Source organism: Furipterus horrens, unplaced genomic scaffold (assembly GCF_987537825.1).
Source record: "Furipterus horrens unplaced genomic scaffold, mFurHor1.1.pri manual_scaffold_4, whole genome shotgun sequence".
Lineage (NCBI taxonomy): Eukaryota > Metazoa > Chordata > Mammalia > Chiroptera > Furipteridae > Furipterus > Furipterus horrens.
Window position 1 is genome coordinate 24,655,220 of NW_028327174.1, and position 27,789 is coordinate 24,683,008.

Below are 27,789 nucleotides of genomic sequence, written 5' to 3' on the forward strand. Positions count from 1 at the left end.
ACACACACAGTGTATTAGTCATCAGCCTAATTGACTCTAGGCTCAGTCTCCTTAGTCTTACAGGGATCAGGAAGCTAGCCTGATAAAAAAATACATGTTGAAATGTCCTTAATCGTAAAATGACCTCTCTAGCTTCTAGTTAAAAATTGCATCAACAGAGTTCACCTGCTTCAGCATTAGATAAGGGGGACCACCTTTCCCTTACCTATACCAGAGGGAAACTCAGAAACTTCCCTTCATGGTTCTCCTGCCCTGCAGGAAGGGACCATTACTCAGAACTTCACATCTTTCTTCCACCTTCTCTTTGAAGGATGACCTTGGTCCACATCTATATCCCTGAGCAAATAGAACCTTTAATTTTCTTTCTCAGCAACTCCTTTTTTTGCTTTCTCTTTCCTCATTTGGTTCTAATTTTTCTGGACCTTATAACAGTGTAGATAAAAGCATCCTTCAAGAGGACACTAGCCTGTGGTGGGAGGGACCAGCTTCTTTGTGCCATGCCCCTCCAAAATGGCAGGGTTCTAAAACCTCCTTTGTAGTGATGCTGTGTGCCCCTTCTACCCTGAGTCTTTAGGATTGGGACAGCATAAATGAAACTGTATTTATCAACCTTAAGGGTACAAGGTGCATAGGGTCTCACCCAAGCATCATTTCACATATCCAGGGAAATGTATAGGGGAAGATCCAGGCTCCATGTCCCACTTCTCCCTTCACGTCCCACTAGAAAGTCCATCCTCTGTTCTTAGAGGAATTAGTTCCAAGGGTATGTGATCACACATACATGTTCTTTCCCTGGGATCTTCAAAGGATGCTATAGCTGTAGGAGAGGCTCTGCACCTGGATGCCTGCCACTGCTGCATACAGTTCAGGAACCACCAGCTCTGGTACTTGCAGCACAGTTTTGTCATCAGCAGTTCGAGAAGCAGTTTCTAGGCGTGAGCGGAGCTCTCTAAGTGAGGGACGGCTGTCCTCTCTCCAGCGCCAGCAGGACTTCATTAGACTATACCTGAAAGGGAAATGAGAAACTGACTTGCTTGGCAAGGCAAGTGTATAAAGAACATGTCTCCTCACCTAACAAACCTTAACAAAAACCCTCCAATTCTTTAATGTACTTCTTATTGTCCTGACTCTTATATCCTTCCCAGAGATTAATATTCATCACATCCTTTTAGTAGTAAGTCTCTTAATATCATCTTCTCAATAGGGCCCTTTTTATGATAGGAATGCCTGAAGATTTCTCAGGCTACAATCAGTATGACAGAACAGCTTTTACCCCATCCCACTGGCCAAAGCTCTTTCAGAAGTGTGTTCTCATCTTTAGATGTTACTAACTTGCAGCATTCCAGAAAATTGCTACAACTTATCTCCCAGTAAAAGGTATATTACAGCCAGGAAAATAAGAAGTTATGGTACAACATAGGAATATAGTCATATTGTAATAACTGTATGGTTATCAGATGGGTACTAAAATTATTGAGGTGCTTACTTCATAAGTTATGTAAATATCCAACTGCTATGTTGTACCCCTGAAAGTAATGTATGTCAACTGTAACTGAAAAATTAAAAAATTATAAAAATACATATTAGAATTTATGGAATAATATTATTCATTTTAATTTTGGATAATGTGATTAGGTTTTCCTTCTATTAATCCAGGTCATTTTCCCCCTTTGTAATTTACCTTCTTCGAGAAATTGCTTTAATCTAGATAAAAGTGCTCACCCTCTTTAATCTATTTTTTCTTCAGTCCAGTTGAGAGCATGTAGAATGCTGTCTGTTTTCAAGCACTTTCATCATATCCCATCCCTGTGGAAGAACCCACAGTGGTTTTCCTCTACCTAACATATTTAGTTAAATACTAAATAAGAGCCAATGAATAACTCTAGTGCAATGGATTTTATGACAGCTGTATTAAAATCGAGGCTGGCAGTCTCTGACTGAGACAGCATTTAGACAAATAAAATGCTTCATGCATTGGATTTGGTCTGCTTCTTACCTATTTTAGAAGCTTCTGGGAGAACTAAACTTTATCACGCTTTGATTCCTAACATAGTTCTCGATGGTTGCCTCCACACTGTGCATGAGTATATAGTCGCACATATCCATTATACATATAAATGGTATGTATATGTATGATATATAACATATGAGCAGATGTGTTTTGCTGCATTAGTGTAGGGATGAACATTAGTACATAAAGGACAGCTGGGGATTATACCTGAAAAGGGCATGACTGGTAGGGATCAAAGAGATTTGGAATGACAGAAGAGTAGCCCTTAAAAGCCGCTTACATGGTTTGTGTGCAACTACTGGGTCTCTTCATGATTTTCCCTCTTTGGAGGTACTGTAGAATGCTGATAGGAGGGACTTCTGGATATGGTGGTGCCCCTGTTGGTATGGAAAGAATGAGAGTAGCAAGAGAGCTTTAGGTCCTCTAGAGCATGAACTATAACTAAGACTACTCTCCATCCATCTGTGCTAATTGCCTGCAAAAGGTAAGTAAATATAACCATAAGAAAAATACTAGATATAATACAGTTGCTCCCTAGTCAACTAAAGATATAGCTTAGAGAAATCGGGGGGCCAAAGGGTGTTTGAGGGAAAAAAATGGTAATTTAGGAAAATGTTGAGTCTTTAGGAAAGTAAAATAAAGCAAAGACTAACACCTGCCATCCACTCCCGAAATGTGGAAAGATATTGCAGTTTCTCAATCAAATGGATTAATATATCTGAAGACAACATTTTTACGTTTATGCAAGATCACTCTTGGAATTATCCTTTGGATTTTAAAACATCCTTGGACTTGGTAAAGCGTTGAGGAAAAGAAAAAGAGAGAAAGAAAGCGAAAGACAGTTAAAAGGAGAAGGATTTTATGCCAGCTGGGTCCCAACCTCAGAGATTTTACTGAAGCCCCTTCTGGTAGCACGTCATCCATCACTCAAATAAACATACTTGCATACAGATACATACCTAGAGTCACCATCTCATAAAGCAGGATCCCAAAGGACCAGCTATAAAAGAAACAAAGTCATTTACTTTATTTCTATTTCTGCCTTTCGTAAAGAGCTCACTGAAATATCAGAGCCCTTCCGTAAGAGCCCCATAAAGAAAGCAATGAAAGGGAACAGAAGGTGTCTGATAAAATAACCCAAATAATAGTGCCATTAGAAAGCATTTCTGTCCAGTCCCCTTAGAATCTGATCTCTTTGAGGACTGGATTTATGTCTCCTTTTTCCTATATTTCATATTCATATGTATTTACTATTATTGACTAAATTATGGGCATGTGTTTATGCAAAAACACAAGCACATTCACCCAAACATAAAGAAACTCCCCTCTGCACATTTTTCATCCTTTTCATTCATTCCTTCCTGCTGAAATTCTAGCTTTTATTCTTAATGCAAGGCCAAATGAGAGGTATAATTAACCAACTATTTCCTCAGTATGTCTAACAGTCCAAATCTAGGAAAAATATTAACAGAACAAGCTTTATATATAATGAAATACATATTTCCCTAAGCAATATAATTCGAGAGATGTATATTTCACTATTCTATAACATCATCATTAAATGAGTCTATTTCCCAGTTAAGCTTATTACTCCCAGATTTCTACTGAAGAGCATATGTCAGTGAAGCAGTAATAGAAGTCTCTTAACCATATGAACTGACATTCTAAATTTCCTCTGCTGCTCATGACATTCATGGCTAGTAAAAGTCTATGTTACACCTGTGTACTTCTCCAAGCACTTGAGTTATATGATTACCAGAATTCAATCATCATTCTTTGCAGTCCTGTTTATGCCAATCATACATATAAACATATCATCAATTAAATATTATGCAAGCTAATTAAGTATAAATGCAAAAACATATTAGCTCCCTGAAAAGTAAGCTAAATGCTTTGAAAATATTCTATAAAAATAAGCTGCTAAAAAGAAAGTGGTCTCCAATTGTGTGGGTGACACAACTATAAAATATTAGCAAAAATAACAATAAATGTTGTGGTTGCTTCACAACTGTTTTCCAGTTTCTCACTCAGAATCATCCCAAAGTGAAATGCAAAAATAATCAATTATGGATACTCTTTATACAAGAAACAACATATAACGCCATTTTGCAGGTCCATCCTCATATAAAAAACCTTGGCCCTCCTCCAAAAGATCAATAAATAAATATTCATTTATATGTTTTAAGTTAAATTATTTGACATATATATTTCTTTTTATTTTAATAAAAATAAACTGAACTTTTGATTAAGTGGACCCACATCCTTCAAATAAAAAGGACTCTACTAGAATATCATTGCGAATAATCTTTTTCTTTGTGCTTTCTTAATTAAGGCTGTTAATCTGATACAGAGGAATACTTCATAAGGCACTAAAAAGGGTTGCAGCCAGATGCCCAATACGAGCGAGCTCTGTCACATAATACTCATTTCTGCTTGAGAGTCTGTTCTGGCTCCTAAGTAGAGATTTCATTTGCAGACATAATTGACAACAGATGCTGTCATGGTCAGGAACGAGAGGAAACTCCGGTCGAGAAGGGAAGAACTCCAAAGGGCAGGGACAAACCATACATGTCTCCTCTGATGCCAGCAGGCCTCAGCAGGAGCCGTTCGGGGGCGAGCCACTTGAGAGGTGTGCGAGTGGAGGAGATAGCCCCTTGCGTGTGGGCTTCGTAAGCCAGGCCCAGTCCACAGAGCTTAGCAGTAAGGTCACACTGGATCAGAATATTTCTGGCTGCCACGTCCCCATGGAACAGATGTTTACCCTGAAGAAATTCCTGCCAATGTAAGATCAAAGATAGATCAGCTGTCTGAGGTCATGGCTTGGATCACACATAAGGGGAAGCAGTGCTAGGAATCACCAAAATATACAAATATTTGCTACTCCAAACAAGTCTCATTAATATTGACATCTCTCTACACATACACACACACGCACACACACACACTTCCAAGTCATAATAATGAACCAAACATTTTGCACTTCTCCAACCAAATGTATTCCAAACTAGTATTTCTCATTTTTTAGCTATAAAATTGTTTAGGATTACGAAACCGAGCAAATATCCGAGTAACATTAATACTGGGTTTGGAATGTCTAGCCACCCACTCTGTGTCATGCCCTAACCCCCACCTGATTCCGTCCTCTCAGACAGGATCCAGCTAGCAACTGGAGAAGGGAGTAGGTTTCAAGTTTCCAGCAGCAATCCCCCAAACAAGGTAATATATACATAGAAAAGTTGAGTGTCGTAATAACACTTTTATATGGAGTTTTACATCACTTCCTTTTGTTCCTAAAATAACTGCATGAAGTGAGTGAGGGAAGATCTTTTAGATAAATATAAATGATTACACAAGGCCACATAGTTTCAGCTAAGCTAAAAACCAGAATTGTCTGAGAGCTTTTTAAAAATATAAGATTTTTACTCCATATTTACTTAACTGAAATCTAGGCAGAGGGGTCTGGTAATCTTATATTTAAAAAAATATTTAAATGATACTAAGCACAGACAACAAGGCATTTGGGAACCATTGCACCTGGATGACACTGGATTTGCCCCAACATCAAGCTGTTCAAGGCATGGGGAGAAATTGGAAAGCTACACATGACCAAAGAGGTAGAGATTGAGGTCTATGATTACCAAACAACATGGTATGAAAAAGTAAAAGATTAAGATGGCAATTTCCAATCATTGATGATGAAGGAAACAGTGACTAGCAATCTTCTGTCTCTGGTGATGTTTTAGAACAAAGAAATTATACATCAATCAGAAGAATTAAATAATGTAATAACTTTGGGGATGTGAAAAGTAAGAAAAAACAGTATGATATTGTCTCATAACTGGTAACCTAGGGCCCTGACGAATGTATCCATGGAATCAATGCATCCCGATAGGGCACTTCTGCCTTTATAGTTCAGAATCCAGGTGGTATGCTGACACCTAACTTTACCAAAGAAATACACCAACGAGGTCCTCCAGCCACCAGAGATAATACTCATTAATGTGATGTGCTCTCTCCTCTGCCCCATGGGAACTCTAACTATAACTGCTACTCTTTTCTCATCTCATTACTTCTTTTTTTCTAAGCTTTCCCCTATTTCATTTAGATCCCTGGTATATTTCACACCTCCAGATGGCAATATATGTACAATACTTAAAGTAGAAGCTTCACAGAGCTCTGATTTTCTATAGCAAATGCTGTTTTAAATACAATTATCTAAATAATTTGTAGACATAGTCATCTAAATTTCCTGAGTCATTAAGGTAAAGATAAATTTTTTTCTCTTAAACCCCAAGTTATTTTTCTTACCCCTTTATTTGTCGGTTTAAAATAAAGGAATGATCTCAATATTACCCCTTTTTATTCCTCCTCTTACATTTGTTTCTTCTTTTTAAAGTATATGTATTTCCTATCACACTCAGTATCAAAGCAGGTCTCCAACCAGACATGTTCTGAACTAGTATTTCTTGTTTTTCAGGTATAAATATACTTCCTTCTGGTTTTTAGCCTTTTACCCATTTAGTTTATATCTCATATCTTCTCCTAATTTGTCTATTTGCCCCTTTTACATCTATGAATATTAATATATATGGGGAAGTAAGCTCTGGGCCCTGGTTTTTGAACTTTAAGACTGAGAGACCTTTAAACCCCTTCCTGTTCCTTCTAAAAACCCTAAGTTGACTACTTTCCATCAGGAATTATCAGTCCTATAATATGTTATCTAAATGATTTCATAAAGACTGAACTGAATATAATTTTTCAGTGCTTGAGCTTTTGTCCGCTAACTTCCGTCTGATTTTTGTTATAATATATACTTCACTTAGGAATATATATATGAAAAATGTGACATCAAGTCCCAGGCTAACAAGAAAAACCCCTACCATCTGTTGTCATTTTTCCCAGCTTACCAAAGCCAGGAGAACCTGCTTCCCAATGTGATACACTTGTTTTTCTGTGAGATCATAGAGAAGTCCATCCATGGTCATCACATCCTAAAGAGACAAGAGAAAGGCATTATATAAAAATGGCACAAACATATTTGGGAAAAAATATGGGCAGAGATGTTCTTAAATGCATATATAAAAGCAAAGAAAAAGATATTAAAACAGAATTGTAGGATTCAAGGAGAGGCTGATATTAGAGATTCTTAGGTAGAGAAATACAGTGATTTATTGGACTGGTAAAAATAATAAAGAATGTAGGTGAATAGCAGAATGAAGAAAGACCAGAATAGCAGGTAAGAAAGACAGGTACATGCTTTATCTATCACATAAATCATTAGTTTTCCTGGGGTAGTGTGTGTGTGTGTGTGTGTGTGTGTGTGTGTGTTAAGCACATTAACTCAACATATTTTTATTGAATGCCTACTATGTGCCAGATTCCATCTTAGGAATAAGAATAAGCAAAGTAAACATGTATGTTGCCTTCTGAGTTTATAGTATGGCAAACGCATATGAATCAAAATCAAAGAATCATATGTAAATGTATAATTACATATCTATAAGCACATGAAGGAAATGTAAAAGAGCATACGATGGTGGGGGAAAGATAACCAATTCAGTGGTGAACAAGAAAAGCTTTTGATGAGATCTGAAGGATCTCAACAGTAAAATAATCAGTATATTGAGGAGGCTTGTTTAATATCACACTTGCTCACTGGCAAGTAAAGAACTAACTAAGGAAACGTAGCATTTCAGAAAGAGGAATATATAGAAAAGTAGGGGAACTGTAAGGAAAAAGATTTGCACATCAGCTGGAAATTAATATTTTAATAAATGGATTCGAAGTACAAAAGCTTAAAAGTTGAATTTCTCCTCAATGCAGCCGTGGCATACTAGGGTGATGTAACAGAATGGAAAACACACTTAACAATAACAGTAGCAATCTGTACTAAATAGTAATGGTGTTATGTAAGTATCATATAACAGCTACCATTTTGAGTGTTTGCTATATACCAATCACTGCTATGTTTTTACATACATAATTTCTTTTAGTGTTAATAATAATTTATTATTACTCCCATTTTACAGATTCAGAAAACTCAGACTCAGGGAGGTGACTTGCCCAAATTCACGTAGCTAGTAGGAGGTGGAGCCTAAAATCTGTACTCTCAATCTGCGCTGCCCAGATTGAGCCATCATACACTTGTGGCCATTTCAGTGTGAATTATTTACAATGAAATGAAACTGAAAATTCAGGCACTCAGCCACATCAGCCACATTTCAAGTGTTCCATAGCCACATGGGATTAGTGGCTACCATAATGAACCATGCACATATAAAACATTACTGTCATCATAAAAAGCTCTACTGGAATGTGAAACTCAATTCCTCTGTCATGCCATTATAGTACCTTTCTGCCTTGTCACTTGTTAGGCTCATTGACATGTGAACATCTAATCAGCCAGGTCAAGCCTTTCCTTTCTAACATCTCTACTCTATTACTCACCCGGCGACAGGTCCAGAGAAAGCTGAGCAGGTCCCCCTGGGCCACATCCTCCAACACCATATAAAGTGGCTCTCGTTCTGTGCAGCAGCCTTCCAGCTGCACCAGGTTCTGATGCTTCCCCAGGTACTGATGGAATTGGATTCTCCCTAAGAAATCCTGTACCTCGCGGAGCCCAGCTGGTTCTGTGGAAAACAGAAGAGCCATGGGCAGTGAACCAGTGAACAGTCAAAACATCTTGGATAAAACAGGAAATTTGAGGCAGGAAGCAACATCAGATGATAATTCTCAAAGCTCTGAAGGGGAGTGAATATGGACAAAAAATAAATATGAAGGAAACAAATTAGAAGATGATCCTCACTGATCTTTTATCAGAGGTAACATGGAATCATAAGTCTTGCAACTAGGTAGGCTTTCATCTGCACAAATAGGCAAGTGTTCTCTTCATATTAAAAAGTTATCATGGTCCAGGCCATTTGATTAATACTCTTGCTTATCTTATCTTTGTTCTATACATCCACCATGGTTGGCCCATATTATGAGTATCAGCAAAAAAAAACAAAGGAAATACAATATCAGAAAAAGATATCAAATAATGAAGAAAAATGAAGAATCAACCTCAACATCGTCATCCAAGTAATAGCCAATATGTTAAAATCAGTTTGAACAGCCTTGATAGGCAAGGTTGAGCTAAGGAAAGATATTTCTTTCTTTCTATTTTCTTTATAAACAGATTCTCTAGTACCAAGGAGTAGATATCACTCCTGGTGTGCCTCAGAGGTAGGACCTGAGAATAATTTTGTTATTGATTTTTTTTTGAGAGAAATATTGATTTGTTGTTCCACTTAATTATGCATTCATTGGTTGATTCTTTTATGTGCCCTGATCAAGGATCAAAGCCACAACCTTGGCATATTGGGACGATGCTCTAACCAACTGAGCTACCTGACAGAGCCTAAGAAGAACATTTCTGTCTTGAGTTTTCATTTTCTAATCCCTTCTTATTCTGCACACAATTCTGATCACACCTATCTATTGATTAACATCTTAATGTCTGCAAAGCCTGTTAGCATTTACTGTTAGGGAGGCTCACAGTGGAAAAGTAAAAAGGGAAAGGGAAGTCTAACACTTCTTTTACCTTTTAAAGCCTTGAGAACAATAATCTTGGACTTGGCAGGATCCCGAGTGTGCATCTTGGTTCGATAGATGGCCCCACAGCTACCATTGTAGATCTGCTCCAGAACTTCAGAGAGTTGCTCCCGGGGCACTTGCAACTTAGCCAGGGTCTGTGTGGAAGTTTGTAGAAGGCTTTTGACCGATGTCTCCTTAAGTGGCACAAACACACTTCCTCCATGTCCTCCTGCTTCCCCATTTAGGCTCCTAGATGGCACAGGGGCAATGCCTAGAACAAAAACACAGTATTGAACAGCTTTTTTCCTACTCTCGACTTCAGAAAAGCAGAGCTTGGAAAAAAATGTCAAGAAAGGTCCTTTAACAATTTTTTTTCTCCAGCCATTGTGGGGCTATCTCCTAATGCTTCTCTATGAACCAGCATCAATACCAACCTTGTAGAACTTTTATAATAATGACATTACTGCTAAGACAACTTAAGATGACCTCTGGAAAGTGGTAATGGCACTTCCTTTCTGTGTTTCTCAGGATCACAGTTCAGTATGAATATAGTACGGAGACAATTGAGAAAGTTTCTGAATAAGTATTCAAACCTAAAGGTGGTGGTAAGTGCCAGTGGACTATCATTTAATTCAATCAAATGGCTCCCAAATGTAGTGGGGAGGTATGAATAACTACTCAACTCTAAGCTATGGCTATTCTAACTCCAGATTTTCTCCATCATCAAATTAGTCCATGTTTCTTAGTTTTATTTAAAAAATCTTTTGGTACTTTCTCCTTTCCTAAGCCAACTTTTCTCCATGGGAATAGAGATATTCATCCTTTGTATTAAATCTCTAATCATTCATTAATTCATCAATTTATTCAACAAATACCACCTTCTACACACCAAGCACTATTCTAGGTGCCAGGGATGGGCAAACTCCAGATTCTTATGGAAAGTACTTTCTAGCAGTAGGAGAGAGGAAACAATAATATGCCAGGTTATGATGAGTGTTATGGAGGAAAACAGGGGAATAAGAAGCATCATGATACTACTTCATGTTTGAAGGTCAGGAAAGGCCTTTGTGATGACATCTGAGAAATACCTGGAAGCAGTTAGAGAGTAAACCATATGGTATCAGGAAGGGTATTATAGACAAAGGGAACAAGTACAAAGGCATTGAGTGAGGAGCATACTTTGCATATTTGAAGAAGACTAATGAAGTCAGTGCAGCTGGAATCAAATGGAATAACTGAAAAATTATAGGAGAAGAGGCCAGGGAGGGCCCAGATCACATAACACCATTGAAAGAATGTTGTCTCTTTTCATTCCAAGATGGGAAACTACTGGGGAGTATCAAGCAGAGAATTGACAGGACTGACTTACATTTGAAAAGAATCATTCTGCTACTAAGGAGAATATACCATAAAGGGATAGGGCATAAGCAAGAGAACCAGTTAGGAGTGTATTACAATGATCCATGTGAGATGAGAGTGGTATGTGTTAGTTTTGAAGACAGAGTTAACAACATTTGCTAATGAATTGGATACGAAGTGTGAGAGATGGGGGACTCAAGGACATCTTTACTATTTTATACTAAACACATGGATAGGTTGGTTTGCCTTTTACTAAGATTGGGAAGACTATTAGCAGAGGATATCTGTGAGGGGATTTCAGTACCTTTGCTTTGGACATATTACATATGAGAGTGTAGTAGATTTCAACTGCAAAGTAGGTGATTTAATATAAGAATCTGGAGTTCAAGGGAAATTAAACTTAGACTAGAGAAAGCATTTGAATCTATAGGCTTAAAAAAAGACCATTTAGAATGTGACTGGAGATTTAAAGAAAAAAGATGTTTCAAGAAGAAAGAAATACAAAATTGTTTCACATGCTTTTGACAGGTCAAATAAGATGAGAATTCAGCATAGCTGTCATTGGTGATCTTGGAAAGAGTAGTTTTGGTGGCCTGGTAAGGTTAAAAGCCTTATTTTAGTGTATTCAAGAGAGAATGCATTGATCAGTAGTGAAAGTAAGTTTAAATAACTTCTTTGAGAAGTTTTTCTACAAGAGTGAATTATAAGAGAATTGGAATAAAATTTAAAGAGGGATTAAGGATCAACCACTATGAAGTTTCATATTATTGTCAGATTTTTTCCTTCTTTTTACTCTGAGTTTCATGTACTAGCTAATTGTCTTTCATTATAAGCTCAGTGACACTGCAGAACAGCATGTTATCATCTCCTACCTAACACTGCAAAGATTATTATGAAAGCTACCCCTTTCCATCATATATTCCAGGGGCATAGAGTACTGCTGGAATGTACTATAGAGTAAGATGTCATCTTACAAAGCCTTGGGCTTTACCCACTAGGTCTTCCTCCCAGATCCTTAAGATATTCATGAAGCCAAAGATCTGATAGTACAATAAGACCAAGAAGACAGAAACAGTTCATATGAGGCCTCTTGCCTATTCTGGTTTCAGCTAACAGGTATATATGGAGTTTCTATTCATGAGTTTTCTACTTTCTAGGGAAGAGTTCATCTCTCCCTCAACTCCACAGGAGGGCACCTACACCTTCTCTTTCACTACAGAAACCTAGACATCTATAGCTGGACCCGTTGAGACTTGGGTTTTATTTCTCTGCAATCTCCATCTTCCCTGAGCCTCTGTCCAGCCCCAATTTGAGCTTTACCTTGGAGTCCAGGAAACTGTTGTTGAGTTCTTTTTCCTCTGAAAAAAAGCCACAAGATGACCCCAAGGATGATAAGGGAGATGCCAACCAGAAGGACTGGGATGATGACGATTTCATACTGGTGCTGCGAGATAACTGTGTAGAAAATTAAACAGGAAGATAAGAAATGAAAGAAGAAGCCTAACCTGATGTCCACACAAGTTCCCTTACCCACCAGTCCTCAGCTCATCATACTGAAATGGTCATCTCTTCTCTCTTCCACTTCCATTCAATGGAAACCCTATTGGGAGTGACTCTCTATTGGAAATGTCAGTGTCCCTCTTTGTTAGCCCCAAAAGTGTGTTCTGTGGCTCTTCTCTTATTTTTCCTACTGAGATGAAGAGTGTAACATCTGGATCTCTGATTGACACTTGCCACTTCTCAAAAACAATAGCCTCTAATGCCCATTTCTTTATCAATACTGTCCTTATGTCTGCTACAAATCAAATTATCCTCCTTCTAGAATCCATCCAGAACTTAATCTTCATTATTCTAAGGTCAGAACATAGACATCTGTACTTACCACACAACTTGTCACTGAGACTGCATTCCAGCAGCATTCGTGCCATGCCCTTCTGGTCTCCCATTGCCCCACAGCTGTCCACTTCTAGGCCTGGTCCACAGAGAATGCACAGAGCACAGCTGAGAATCCCCAAGGATTGAGTCGTTCTGAAGGATATAAAATGGAGTACACAGAGAACTCATGCACTCTGAAACACATCTGCAGATCACTAGATATAAAGTACATAGCAACCTGAAACTGAGTCATACATTAATCTCTGTCCACCTACCTGATATTCAGGCCGGAAGAACTTTATTCTTTTCTTGGCATTTTTCTCTTTTATATAGCAAGTACAACCCTGATCTACTTTTATCTTTTCATGCCATTGTTTCTCAAAGTATTTTTAAAGGCTCCCTTCCTACCAAAGAGCCCTGCTCCAGTGCTCAAGTACATGTTCCCAGCATCTGTCTGAGCAATTGTGGTCCACGGGTTATGTGGGAAAGATTTACCTCCCCTATTGTCCTTATGCAGGTCTAATTTTATTTTGTTGTGTATCACTTATTTTTTTAAAAACACAGGGTGGGACAAAAGTATGTTTAGAGTTGTTCATATGGAAAATAATACAATAATTAATAAGTAATAAGACAAGAATAAACTCTGTTTCACATACAACCTTCTTTTACCCGACCCTGTATTTCATTTCACTTTCATACAAAGCTAACGAAGACAATGAATAAACAGTTTGCAGATTTCAAAAGAGTTGAGTTATGCATTTGCTTTCTTTCTCAGCAACATTTTCCCACTGCAGCTTCACAATCAATAAACAGACAGCATTTATCAATAAAAGCTATTTAGTTTTGCAGTTCTCAGAGTTCCAGGGAGCTTCCCCTGCCCATTATATATAGAGACACTCATTCTTACCAGAATATAGATTAAAGGGAATATCAGTATCAAGCCATCTTCTCTGCCTCTCTTTTTTTAAAAAAAGGTAATTATTCATATGGTTCAAAAGTAAAAATGTAAAATGATATACCATAAAAATCTTTCTTTCAACCCATCCTTCTCCATTTGTCCAGCTCCCAGTTCTCCTTCATGTAGGTTATAGTTACTATAGAGATTCTTTATGTGAATCACTTTTAATTCTCTATAATAAGTACATATTTGAAATGACACCTTCAAAATCCTGGATCATTCCTTCTGAAGAGCACTGGTGGTTACCACCATTCCACATATCTACAAACTTCACTTTTGTTAACAAGAGTCTCCCCTGGCTCTATGGTCAGCAAAGCCTACTTATTTAATTCTGATTGATCTGATACAAAATATGGTGATTTTCCACTGTCTAGGTAATCTTAAATTTGTTATCTCCTTTTGCAGTCATTTGGTAACAAGGTATAATTTTTTAAATTAGAATTGTAGCTTATGTGATATACTATATTATACATATGTTACATTAGCTATATTATATTACATGCTGTGTTTTATTATTGATACTAATAACCAAAGTTTTATCTAATGAGGCAGAGTCTTTTAGTGCCTGAAACACACATGTAAAGAAATGTCCTGACCTGGCCTAGGTTGCTCAGTCGGTTACGGTCTTCATGCACCAAGGGGGCAGGTTCAAGCCCCTACCAGGCCACATACAAGAATCAATCGATGAATGCATAAATAAGTGGAAGAACAAATCAATGTTCCTCTCTCTCTCTCTCTCTCTCTCTCTTCTTCTCTCTCTAAAATAAAAAAATATATATTTTTCCCAGCTCCAACCAAGGCCCCATTTTCACTATTCCTGGAGCTCCGTGAGCTTGTATGGGGGGATGAGACTTAAACAATTTCCTTACAACTTAAAACTAAAAATGGAACTGCCTTTTGAACCAGCGATTACACTGCCAGGATTATACCCAAGAAATCCTAAAACCCTAATTCAAAAGAACTTATGCACCCCGGTGTTAGCAGCGCTATTTACAATAGCTAAGTGCTGGAAACAGCCTAAGTGCCCATCAGTAGATGAGTGGATTAAAAAACTGTGGTACATTTACACAATGGAATACTATGCAGCAGAGAGAAAGAAGGAACTCCTGCCATTTGCGACAACATGGATGGAACTAGAGAGAATTATGCTTAGCGAAATAAGCCAGGCAATGAAAGACAAATACCATATGCTATCACCCAATACAGGAGACTAAAGAACAACACAAACAAACGAACTAAGTAGGCCAAAGAGTAGAATAGTAGTCGATAGTAGGGAGGGGGGAGGGAGAGAAAGGGGATATGTAAGGGAAGGGTCTAGTCAAGGAATGTGTATGAATGACTCATGGACATGGACAAAGGGGAGGGATATGATTGTGGGAGAAGGGGTGGGCTGGGTGGGGGGAGCAATGGGAAAAAAATGGGACAACCGTAATTGAAAAACCAAAAAAATAAAATTAAAAAAAAAAAAAAGAAGAAGAAAGACAAGTGTGTAGCTGGTTGACAGAAGCCCAAGTAAACAGAGGAGTAGCCTGAAGGAGAAAAATTGCAGAGAGGAGAAGTAAATTCTTATCCCTGGGTGTGTACATACCAAGGGATCTATGAAGCCAATGAATAATAAGACAGCAAAGTCCATTTCATTTAGTTTGTAAGCCAAAAAGGTAAGGTGAAATGTAGTTGAGAAATTTTCCACAATTCCATAGGACCACGTGGAAGGAAAAGTACTAATAATACAACAAAAAACAGAGTCTTGAGGGCGTGAAATGAAGGAGATAGTCTTAAAAATAAACATGCATTCAACTAGGAGAATTCAAAAGCTATTTGGAAATTTCTCACTACCATTTGCATTCTTATTTTCCTTTCTTCTTACTTCCTTTTCAGTGCATTATCAAATGTAATTATTTTCATTCAGGGAGCAGCCAGTGTAATGAGTTTGGCTCTCTGAGGAACAGGTTCTGTGTGCATAATGTCTTCATAGTACAAGTGGAAGAAAGGTCAGTCAGCAGACAGCTCAAACTTGTGAGCTCTGCCCAGAAACCAAACTCCCCACCCACTAACACATACTGAAGAAAGTCATTTGAAGCCCAGTGTGCAGATGTGCCCCCACACAGAGCTGCTCATGGTGGGCCACTCTCAAATATAAGCACATGGCCAAACAGACCCACACCCAATGTCTCACATCCATGTTTATACTCCTGCGCCTGGATAGCACATTTATTACAGAGCAGCCACCTTTGCATACGATATGATCTTTTATTACATTTTCTGAAAACGTTCTCAACATCTGTCTTATTTGTGCATAGAGAGTTAAAGAGTTAGTCTTAATAACACCTAGCTGCCCAATGAAATTGGATGCTGGAGCAAGGAAATAAATATTATAGTGTGGTAGAGCCCACTTAATAAATAGCTTTTCCAACTCTTTCCAATGATTACAGTTTGTCTAGAGGCAAATGAAATACACCAAATAAATCTAGAAATATTAAGATATACACACCAGGCATATACCCACATATCCATGAAAGTTCACGCAGGAAACCAGCTTACCTCACAGAGCGCACCAAAGCACTCTATCAGAAGATGCTCATATTCACGTCTAACAATATTCCTCTCTACATTGTTTTTCTTCCTGCAATTAATATTTACTTGGTCACCACATGACTTTGCCTGCTCATTCAGTGTCAGGCTGAGAAAAGGCATGCCTTGATACCAAAACCTTCTGAGACGATTCTTCCAATGGGATAGATTCTAACCCCTCTGACTATCAGAAGAGTGTTGCTGACCAACATTTCTCTACAATATGGCCTATATTCTGTCCCCTTCAATTACATCTAGACAGTTCCTCACTGTGTTTAAAAAACAAAACAAAACTATGTTGGCTACTGCTTCTTCTCTTAACTGAACTGTTCAGTTCTTAAGTATATAAAATATAATCCCATATGCCTTATCCTTTCATGCCATTGTTTCCTGAAGTATTATTAAAGGCTCTCCTCCTACTCAAGACTCCTGCTCTAGTGCTCAAGGGCATGGTCACAGCACCTGTCAGACAATTGTGGTCCCCTATAGTCCTTCTACAGGTCTAATTTTATTTTGCTGTGTATCACTTAATTTTTAAACAAAATATTTCATTTCATTTTTATACAGTGCTAATCAAGACAAAGTTGGCAGATTTTAAATTCTCACTTGCGTGCCATGTATTCTGAAATTCTGGATGTTGAAATAAAGAATAAAGTGAAGCTGTAAAATTGTTTACTGTATTCTGATAACTATGTTTGACAGTTGGGAAATAACTACATATCTTGCCTGCAGTTTACACAAAACTATACTGCCAAATCTCTTCAGGCAGGGCTCTAATTAAAACAATATTATCGCCTCACTTATGACTGTTATTTCTTATTTTTACTAAGTTGCTTCTGACTTTCTGTTAGCACATTTAAAAGGTTAGCTCCCTTTGAGCTGGGAACATAGAGGGGCGAACAGAACAATGAAGAAGGACATACAAATAAGAAGAGAATGGGAGTGAAATGGGGAAACCAAATCTTAGCAAATGTATAGTTTGGAAACCATAGAAGTTAATAATTATAACTAGAATTGAACTAAATATTAATTAACTCTCCAAACTCTTACAAATCTTCACAATGCAAGCACAATGCCACACTGCATCTCTACATCTGTTTTACACACAAGACAGTTGTCTGCAACAATATAGTAATATTTCTGTTCAGTTAGCACATTATAGTCTCCCAGACATAATCAGCAATTTGCCCATGAGTGTCCAAAAGGAATTCTTCTTACCAAAATATACCTACAGGTAAATCTTGAAAAATTCGAGCTGTTCTCCCATACACTGTCCACATATGTGCTGTGAGTAATTCCTTGATTGACCTCTGTAGACCATCTGTTACTGTTCCCATAATGTGTGATTAAGTCTGTTATGTTAGCCTCACCCTCAACCTTACTACCTGCATATCAACACAAGTGGATCTGCCAGCCACACTCTTTTTATAGAGAAAAGTGACCGACCTTCCTAGGTGGATGCCACACTGGGTTAAAGTAGTTATTAAGAGCTATGAACTACAGGGCAGAGGATGCAAAGACTTAAAGTGAAAGGGATAAAATATATGGAGGTAGCAGCCCTCACACTGATGTCTGCCTTCTAGCTCAGTCACTCAGCCTTCCCTCCTCTTCCCTCCTCCATCCTTACCCATAAGCTATCTAGCAAAAGAAACAAAAACAAACAAACAAAAACCTCTAATGGAATAAACATGTTGAGTTGGAAGCAAGATAGAGAAGCACTCAGCTTAGAGGATTCTAGAATTACAGCATTCTGAAAAGAAGCCATCCTCCTTGTTTTCACATCCAGTAAACATATACCGAACAACTATAATATGCTGGGTATGATGCTAGGAGGATGCTGAGATTCAGGGACAGTAAGTTCTGAAACAGCCAGGAATAAAAAATAAATAAATAAAACCAAGTAAATGCTGGAGCAAGGTTCCATAATTGTCCTTTAAGGGCAAACCCAGTGTTCCTTAAACCCCTTTACTACACATATGTGTTTCTCACTCAAATGCACGAGGTCAGTAAGTGGTGAAAAAGGATTAATGTCAGAATCCAAAAGAACCATGGAAACCATAATGCTGAAATCAAATTTCACCACCCAAGTGCCATAAATTGGAAAGAGCAATGAGTAGAATCTGCCTGTAAGCGTGTGCTCTAAGGTCTTACAGGGGGACAGAGGATGCCTGCCTGTCTGTCTTTAAAAGAGACTCTGAAAGTAAGAGTAGAATCAGAAATTTTTTCCTAGTGCTCACCAGATTATGGAATCTTGGGTCAGTTTCTTTGTTTGCTCACTTTCCTGGATCTGATCCCAGTCCTATTTTGTATCTTCTGCTTTTTGAAGGAAAGGGCATAGTTTCCAGGACTAGCAATCTTTCACAGTGAGCCTGAAGGCCAGGAAGGGGCCAGAAGTCCCAGAGGAGGGGAGCACTGACCTAAAAATTAGGGTCGTCACTCAGTGGCCCAGGCTCCACCTTTCTCCTAAAGCAAATTTGTGGCAGAACAGAGCGAATGGAAGGGCATGCTGAAGAGGTGACCTTCTTAAAATTCAGAGATTCAGACTTGTGTAGATAACTTCTTCATGCCTGGTTATACCTCCTAATGTTCAGGAGGCAAAAAGGAAGGAGATTCCCCAGAGGGAATGCAATTATTCCGACCTTCACCTTCCCCTACCTTCCTAGAGACCCAGGCCCCAAAAGGAAAAAAAAAATAATAATAATAATAATATACCCTTTTTTACATTAATTTTATTTGTTGCTTTATTTTTATCATCAAAATAGCATTTACAAATCAACCTTAGCCCACAAGTACATTTTTATCGACATTTTCATGTTTCTGAGGCAGATGTTCTTTAGCTTTCATGAGAGTCTAATGGGTTGTAATCACCTCCCAAAAAATGTCCCACAAAATGCTTTTTTGTTGTTGTTGTTGTTGTTGGGGGCGGGTGAAGGGGAGGGGAGGCTCAGGATTTTTTTTAATTTAAAAAAAATTCAATTACAATTGACATACAATATGACATTAGTTTAAGGTTTACAGTGTAGTGATTAGACATTTATATAACTTATGAAGTGATCACCCTGATTAAGTGTAGTACCCATCTGACGTTATACAGTTATTACAGTATTACTGACTATATTCTGTATGCTGCGCTTTACATCCCTGTGACTATTTTTATTACTGGTAGTTTGTACATCTTAATCCCGTCCCCTTTTTCATCCTCCCCCCCCACCTCCACTCCCTCTCAACTGATAATCATCAAAATGTTATCTACGAGTTTGTTTCTGTTTTGTTTGTTCAATTATTTTCTTTTTTAAGATTCTGCATATAAGGAAATCACATGGGATTTGTCTTTCTCTGTCTGACTCAGAAATAATAGATCTTAAATTAGATATTCTCCCTCTGATTATTTTCTCCTCCTGGGGTTACAAATCAACAGCAATTACCCCAGCCCAGAATAAGGGCTATCAAGAAGAGGGAAAAGTCAAGAACACACAAAGGACATCCCTCTCTAAACACAGATCTGCTTCTGATCCATCCGTGTCTCCTCTCTCCTACCTGGTTAATACTCCAGAAGTCGCCTGCACGTGCTGCTCCCAGGGTTCTTTCGAACACCTTGTTCCTACTGTTGCCAGTCACACTGTATTTTCAAGGATCAGTCTCCCTCTTTGCAACTCATCCTGCTTGGCTTTTTCTTCTAAAGCGGGGGCTTCTAGCACGTTAAACACCTTTTAGTGTTCCCTCATAAGTAAGGAGATCCGTTCTGTACTCTGGCCTCTCCTCCAGCCTGTTCTAGCACACTGACCTCTGGCAGAGAGGAGCCCAGCTGAGGAGGAGAGAAGACAGTCTGCAAGAGATTTCAGGAACACACACACACTCACTCACAGGCTTGCATCCCCGCGCGCACGCAGTTTCTCATTCTCTGATTAATGAGTCCCAGACCCAGGCAGGCTGGGAGACGAATGGCCAGGAGGTTTCACAATCAGGAAATGCACTCAGCGGCTGTTCACCTCAGCCCTGTGTCAAACGGGGTGTGTCACTGTGAAGATGCCAAACATGAACTGCGATCCCAGGTAAACAAAAACAAATCCCTGGCAAGGTTTTTTTTTTTTTTTTTTTTTTAAAGACACTTCTAGGGACACTTCACCACCTCCTTCCGCACAGCCAAGAGCAAATGGCAGATTCCCCTTCGGCGTGGGTGAGTGTGGTGCAGAGCTCCACAGCTGGGCGCCCCAGGGAGTTGGAGCAAGTGGGATCAGCGTTGACCTGGTGCTATGATGACCGAGTCAGAAGTTTGAAATTCTAGTTCAGGTTTGGTAAGTAATTCATCGACTACCTGGAGGCATATCACCTGACCTTGTCATTCCTTCCCTTCCTAGTTTAAGGACCAGGACATTCTCTTGAGGGCAGTGAAGAGCTACAGAGAGCAACAGGAAGTGAATCACAGAAGTGGGCAGGCCAGGTGACAAGTCCCCTCAACTCCACCTCTCAAATTCTGAAGGCTCCCTTGCACCTTCATCTTCCTACCCATGTCATGGCGGCCCCAGAATCTCCCAAGTTTTTGCTCCTGTTCCTACCCGGACTGTAATTTCCTAAGGGGGAGTGATAGGATAAGGAGGCTGTGGTAGTTGGGCTTCTATTTGAATCTCAATTCTACCACTCAGCATATGTAAGGTACTCAGTTTCTGAGCCCCTGTTTTTCTCTCTGTAAAGTGGAGACAGTAATGCCTGCCATCCAAGACTCATGAAAGCGTTGATGTGAAAAAACATCCAAACATGTAGAGAATTGTTTTAAGAGTTTCTATGAGCCAAACTGATAAACATATCTAAAACGCTCCAGAAAGTAACAGTTTTGCAGCTGCTTTTATGCATTTGACATTAAGGTGGTGGGAGAAAGCAAGGCAGGGATTGGATCACAGAATAGTTAATGAAATTATGTGCTCTCTTGAGGGTGCTTATTTCAAAGGTATGTTAACCTCGATGCACATAACAATGGTCAGGGCTTGATTAAGGCAACGATAAACCTGTACTAAAAAGTTTTGTACCTGGGGCATAGCTACTCATCATGACCTGCTCAATTAGGAATTTATGATCAAATCACCCTGTGAGGTTACTTTCCATAGAATCCTTTTTTTTTTTTTTTTTTAGCCACAAAGGTTATATGGGATAATTCATGTAAAATACCTAATACACAGTGCCAGGCCCATTACAGACAATTAATAGGCATCAGTCTCTCCCTTCCTCCCTCCCTTCTTCACCTGTCTCCCAGATTGGGAGTAGTCACATAGCTATACCAATCAGGTATGGTTGAATTAAGCCTTAATTATTTTGCAATGAGGAAATGGAAAAGAAGGCTAGAAGGCATAACAATTTGAAAGCAGAGACATCAAAAGAAGAAATTGGCTGAAAGTGACAGAAAATACAGAAGGGGAAAAGATCTTCCCAAAGACCTATGGATCAGAATTAAAGATGAGGGAGAATCACTAAATCAAAACTTATGGCTTCATAGAAGGCTCTCTTGGCCTAAAGTCAAGTGAAGACCTGGAATTTAAGTTCTTCCTGTTGCTTGCTAAAGGCATTATCTTTCCTACCTGGGAGAGAGCCAAGTTGGAATTGTCAGGAACAAGGTTAGTGTATCATCCCCCTCAAACTGTGGTATAGTAAAAAGAACACAGGGAACAAAGTCAGAGGTACAGGACAGATTTATCTTAACCTTGTAAAGCCTTGGTCTCATAATTTATACAACTAAGATAATCATTCAACAACTGATTATACAACAAAACCTAATAATTTTGAAACTTTCTCCAGAAAGCATCCTGGCTTAAAATATGAGCATTACATGTGTATTATTGAGATTTTCCTATGGCCCCAATGTACCTTTTAAAACATGTTTTTTTCCTTAATCTTTAGCATTTGCTACAGTATTATATATATAGTCATTTTAACTTAGATCAATATTCAGAAATAGCAGTATATTTCTAAGTATTTTGTTACCTGACAACTTTAAGAACCAGTGTTAGATACATAAAGATGGGTCCGTTTACTATGGCTGAGTCTATCAGATGCTAACTACCGTAGAAGGAAACATTAAAATGGGTTTTCTTTTCATTTATGATTCTTGCCAGTAGTTTAGTCCACAAAAGTATAGAAGTGTAGGCCTATTGTCTAAAGACTCACCCTTAGGAAGTGGTATTCACAGCCTGATAAAGCTGGAATCTGCACTGCCCAATTCAGCTGCAGTTGTAGGGAGCGGAAAGTAGTGGAGAAGGCCACAGGAGCTGAGGGGGAAGAGTAAGTTTAGGAAAAGAAGCTCAAGAAAAGGGTTGCATAGGAACTGCTTCACTCCATCCCCATTTTCCTTTCCATATCCAGGGGTGATTAAACTCTAACCTACCTCCTTATTACTATTCTAGTTAGGAAACTCAGAGATATTATGAGATGTTAAAAAATAAAATACTCATTTTTTCTTAAGCCTGGAAGAATCCTAAGATTTTATTACCAAACCAAAAAGGGGGTTCATCTCCCCACTGCCACAAAAGGCAAACGCAAGAGGTAGAGGCTGGTGAGAATGGAAAGAAGTTTTTATCCAGATGCTGAGTTATCTGGGAGAATGAGGGACTCCTCGTCTTAAAGTTCATCTCCTCTTCAAAATCCAGCAAAACCTAGCAAATCCCAGCAAAACCCAGCCTTTCTCAGTAAGACGAAAACAAAAGGCAGGGCCCAGAGTTACTGCTCCATTTTAAAGTACTGTCTTTGCTCTTTGCCCTGACTGGTGTGGCTCAGAGTATTGCGTGCTGGCCTGCAAACCAAAGCACTGCCAGTTCAATTCCCAGTCAGGGCACATGCCTGGGTTGTCGACCAGGTCCCCAGTTGGGGGTGTACAAGAAGCAACCACACATTGATATTTCTCTCCCACTCTTTTTCCCTCTCTCCCTCTCTCTCTAAAAGTAAGTACATAAAATCTTTAAAGTACTACCCTTTGGAGATGTGCAGTCATCCAGTGAGCTGAGCTTGTTCCCAGCTGCTGGCTGGCTAGCTCCAGGCTAACTAGAGGCTGTGTGTGGAGCCTGTGGCCAGGGCCACAAGGTCACGTGCTCACAGATGGGAAAGCTGTGAATGCATGGGTGAATGCTTCACCAGGTCAGCAAGTGAAAGAAAGACTCCCTTCTGGAGGCCATGGGCCATGTGACTGCTAAGGTCATGTGACCCATGGAGAGGACAAGTCCTGAACAGCAAGACATGAGCAAGGGAGCATTTCACTGTTCTCCTGGGAATGTATTTATTTTGAGTGTGGGATGGGTCGGATGCTTTCTCAGATGAGTCAGGTGCTTTCTCAGAATTAACTTCCCAAACTTTTGCACACTTCAGGAGGGTCCACATCCATATTTCCCCAGGCTAAACTGACAGGCCTCTTTGGTCCAGCACCTCCCCTCCTATCATTTTGACTTCTATGGCGCATGTGCCTGCCTTCCCCCGAGGCCCATTCCCAATCTGGTACCAGAAAGGGGGAGGAGGGCTTTTTCCTCTATCCAATTATCTTGCTAGCCTTCTGCATGTTCACTGTAAGAACCTCCCACTGCTGCCATCCTGGCTGGGGGCAGGGAGACTCCCTGGAACTCCATCAGCTCCATACCCTGCCACACCTTAGTTCCTGGGTGCAGTGAGTTGCCCACACTTGGGGCCCACCAACAGAGAGTGACCAAACCAAGGCCTAAGTAAAGGAACCCTGGAAACCCCACATGGCCTCTCAGGCTGATGGTGGCCTTAGCAAGAAGGGTGGGCATCTGCAGCCAGGAGTAGGACCTCTGCATGGGAGGCAGAGTGTGTACAACGCATGTGCTGGGTAACCCAGGCAACGTGGCTTCACAGTCCCACAGAAATGCAACCTGGCTCAGCTGCATGCCACGCCCTCAGTACTCTCTGTTCCTGAGGGGTGTGGCTCAGTGCACAGGTGGCTCCCAGGTCCCATTCCCATGGCCTCCCCGGGTGGCCCCCCCTGTTCCCCACCCTCAGCCTGCTCCCCATGGTCAGAACAGGCTATCATAAGTATCAATTTCCCAATCTATCTCTACCCTTCATTTTCTAAAAATATGCCAGAGCTTTAAACAGATTGCAGGTCCCTGGACCTAGGACACAGCTCTTTCGGCTCTACACTGATGTCTGTGCAATTAGCTGCTTTTACTTTCATTTTCCCACATTAGAAACTGTGTCCAAGAAATGATATGCTAGTATAGAGCATTGACGACCCAACCTATTTATTCAGTACTTAATTAGGTTGCCTATTATGATCTGTTTCTTCCCAATCAGCAGTAATTTCCTTAAGAACACAGTCAGCGTCTTTAGGTTCTTTCTGAGCAGAGCCAAGAAGTGGACACAGAGCAGTAGGTAGCCACATCTAAAGTCAGATGGCGTATTGAGGATCTGAGACCACTCAACCTAGGCTGGTGGGGGAAACAAAAATAAAGTGATGGCGTTAGAAGAAAAAGCAAGAAATCTTCACGAGGACCAGAATTTGGTGACTACGGCTATTCTCTTCATCACTGTGTTCCTCTTTCATTGCCGCAACCCTAGCACCTGAGGTGACCAGTGCCTGGCACATATCAAGATTTCATATGCTTGTTCAATAAATAAATAGCTAAATTCATCTATAAAACCAGCATTGGATCTGAAATAAATTTTATAGGGAAATAACATAAAAATTAATAAGGTATGAAGGATTGAATTGTAATGCTAAAAGTACACATAGGAATGGGGAGTGATGTTAAGTGTTATATGGGAAATGTCATGTACCCAGGTTTCTCCTCTACAGGGAGACATTTTTAGTTCTGTCATCAGAGATGTTGCTGCTTTTCTCTATAAGAGGAATATAAAGTTTTTACTACACATAGCAAGCAAAAATGTTGATCCCTCAGAGTGAAAACAGAACAATAAACCCAATAAAGAAAACCCAGGCATTAAAAGCTGTGTGGCAGGCAGATAATGCCCCACCCACCCACCCACCAACGATGTCTATGTTCAACTCCCCAGAATTATAAATATGTTAGTTTTTAATAGTGTTAAACTAGCACTGAGGAATTAAGAGTGCAGACAGATTAATGAACTGACCTTAAAATAGGAAGGTTAACCTGGATTATTCATTGAGTCATCACAAGGACCCTGACATGGGGAAGAAGGCAGAAGGGTTGGTGTCAGCACATGGGAAGTGAGAAAGACTTGATGTGGCTTGAGGATGGAGGCAGAGAGCCATGAACCAAGGAGTGCAAGCCCTCTCTAGAAGATGGAAAAGGCCAGAACACAGAGTCTCCCCTAAGGCCTCCAGAAGGAACACAGACCTGCCTACCCAAGCCAGACTTCTGATCTCCAGAACTGTAAGATAAAAATCTGTGTTGTTTGAAGCCACCAGGTGTGTGATAATTTGTTAATGCAGCGATAAGAAAAGAGCACACTTGGGTTAAAAAAAAAAACGGAACTGCAGGATCATGTAACTCCCTGTGGAATTCTGGAGCACATGCGTCTAGGAGCTAGTTGAGAGGGGTTGCAAAATACAGGAAAACCAAGTTTCTGCAGAAGAAAACTGAAACAGATGCTCAACTAACTTGGAACAAAAGCATAATTAGAGAACTAGTCATTGTTATGGGTTGAAGTGTGCTGCCCCAAAATTCAGATGTTGAAAGTCCTACCTTCCAGCATTTCAGAATGTGACCATATTTGGGAATTGAAATATAATGGGGGTAATCAAAGTAAATAGGCCACGAGGGTGGGCTTTAATTCAGTATGATTGGTGTCCTTAAAAAGGGGGCAAGTTTGAAAACAGACACATACCATATGAACATAGAGACAGCCATCTACAAACCAAAGAAACAGGCCTGGGGCAGATCCTTCCCTCACAACCCTGCCAAAACTTTGATTTCAGACTTCTAGCCTCCAGAACGGAGAGATAATAAATTTCTGTCATCTAAGCCACTCAGTTTGTGGTACTTTGTATGGCAGCCCTAGCACCCCAATGCAGCGATGAGGGCACTGAAGCAAATTCTAATTGAAAGACCCGGATGGCCCCATACTGGCTGTGAGGGTGAGTCCGGTGTACTGAGGAGGGTACACAGGACTGAAAGCAAAAACTCCCTGTTTGCAGCTGCAGGTCAGGGTGGGTGTGCTACCCAGTAGAGTTGCCTTTGTTTCCACAGCAGCCAATGGCTCTCACTCAGTAGTGGGAAGAAAGCTTGGTCTGAAATATAGGAGCAACACTATAGGATCTGTAATAGAAGGAGGCCACAATCATAGAAATGAAAGGGAAAGAAAGGAGACAAAACGGAGCTGAGGCCAAGGTTTGGATAATGAGAAAGGAAAGAGAAAGAGAGGAGACAGACTAAGAGAAAACAGAAATTCGGTCAACAGGGAACAGCATATCACACTGTCCAGTTGTTAAGCATCTCACTTAAATATCATGACGCTACAGGCGAGAAAGCTGAGGCTGAGTGCACTGAGCCCAAGGCCGCACATCTGAATGAGTCTGTAGTCCTATGACACATAATTGCTGCACTCTGCTGGTTTCTACCTCCCTTCGCCCCCTTGCTCACTCTCCAGGAATACACAGAGACCCCACATCACTGGGCTTCCTGGTGCTGCTGCTCTTTGCCAAAATCGCTGAGGCAAGGTTAGTCTCTAGTCATCAAAACATTGCAGGCAAAACCCACAAGATGCTTGTTCAAAAGAAATACAGACTCATTCACCTGCTGATTCTTGTTTGTTCACATGAAATACCAATAGCCGCTCACAACCATCCCACTCTCGACCTCCTCCCTCTATTTTTCCCTAATGCCAAAGTCCACCCCCAGCTGCATCCCCCCTCCCCCTCGCCCCCCCCCCCCCGTTCGTACCTCCAAACCTCCACGCACTACAGTGACCCTCCTCCAGTCACTGGTTTCAGATGGAACTAGCCCAGCTAGAAAGGAAGAAAAAATAAATAAAATGACCGGTTTGGGTAGGGCAAGGTGTGCTAGCCTCAAGGAAGTGCTTTTCAGTCCCTCCTGTGGGGCGTGGCTGCCTGCAAAGGATGGAGTTTGGGCGGGCTTCCCCACAAGGGAAGTCTGTGGGCGCTGAGGTTTCGAGGGCTCACCACACACCAGCCAGCCGGAAACCTCTGCTGCAACTGTGAAAGCTGGACTTGCTGCTGATCTACTTGCTCATTCTCTTCCCTGGTGATTGATTGGTAGATGATCAGGTATAAAGGAAACGTCAGGCCAGGTGAAAATAGGAAGTCCTGGTAAAGTGCAACAGCGCCTCCTCAGGCCCGACCCCATCGCTGCCGCCTTCATTGGTGCTGAAACCCGTCAGGCTTCGACGTTAAGCTTGATTAGTCCCACCTAGGGATAATCGCAACCCCGAGTTTTTGCTGCGTCTATCAGGGAGTTTGACCATGGCTATGACATAAGGAAATCGATAAGGAATAAGTGGAAACAAA

General features: G+C 40.2%; 1 protein-coding gene across 2 annotated transcripts; it reads right to left on the minus strand.

Annotated features, from left to right (window-relative positions):
• Positions 1–250: 250 nt before the first annotated feature.
• Positions 251–27,316, minus strand: STYK1 (STY kinase 1). Of its 2 annotated transcripts, none has more exons than XM_090272845.1 (10): positions 27,206–27,316; positions 12,828–12,973; positions 12,266–12,400; positions 9,594–9,857; positions 8,459–8,640; positions 6,919–7,002; positions 4,580–4,785; positions 2,971–3,011; positions 2,292–2,388; positions 251–1,006 (listed from the first exon to the last, which is right to left on the minus strand). In XM_090272845.1, the coding sequence occupies exons 2-10, from the start codon at positions 12,889–12,891 to the stop codon at positions 802–804; spliced, it is 1,278 nt and encodes a 425-aa protein (XP_090128971.1). In that variant the 5' UTR covers positions 12,892–12,973; positions 27,206–27,316; the 3' UTR covers positions 251–801. The 2 variants fall into 2 exon arrangements, with proteins under 2 accessions (XP_090128971.1, XP_090128972.1); XM_090272846.1 differs by lacking the exon at positions 27,206–27,316 and adding an exon at positions 19,887–19,956.
• Positions 27,317–27,789: the final 473 nt, after the last annotated feature.

Excerpts from the sequence above, each read along its gene's own strand:
- STYK1 (XM_090272845.1), bottom strand. The coding sequence starts at position 12,891 with ATGGGAGACCAGAAGGGCATGGCACGAATGCTGCTGGAATGCAGTCTC. Across the intron at positions 12,401-12,827 it reads TCTCAGTGACAAGTTGTGTG|TTATCTCGCAGCACCAGTAT; the intron begins GTAAGTACAGAT and ends TTTTCTACACAG. Across the intron at positions 9,858-12,265 it reads ACAGTTTCCTGGACTCCAAG|GCATTGCCCCTGTGCCATCT; the intron begins GTAAAGCTCAAA and ends TTTTTGTTCTAG.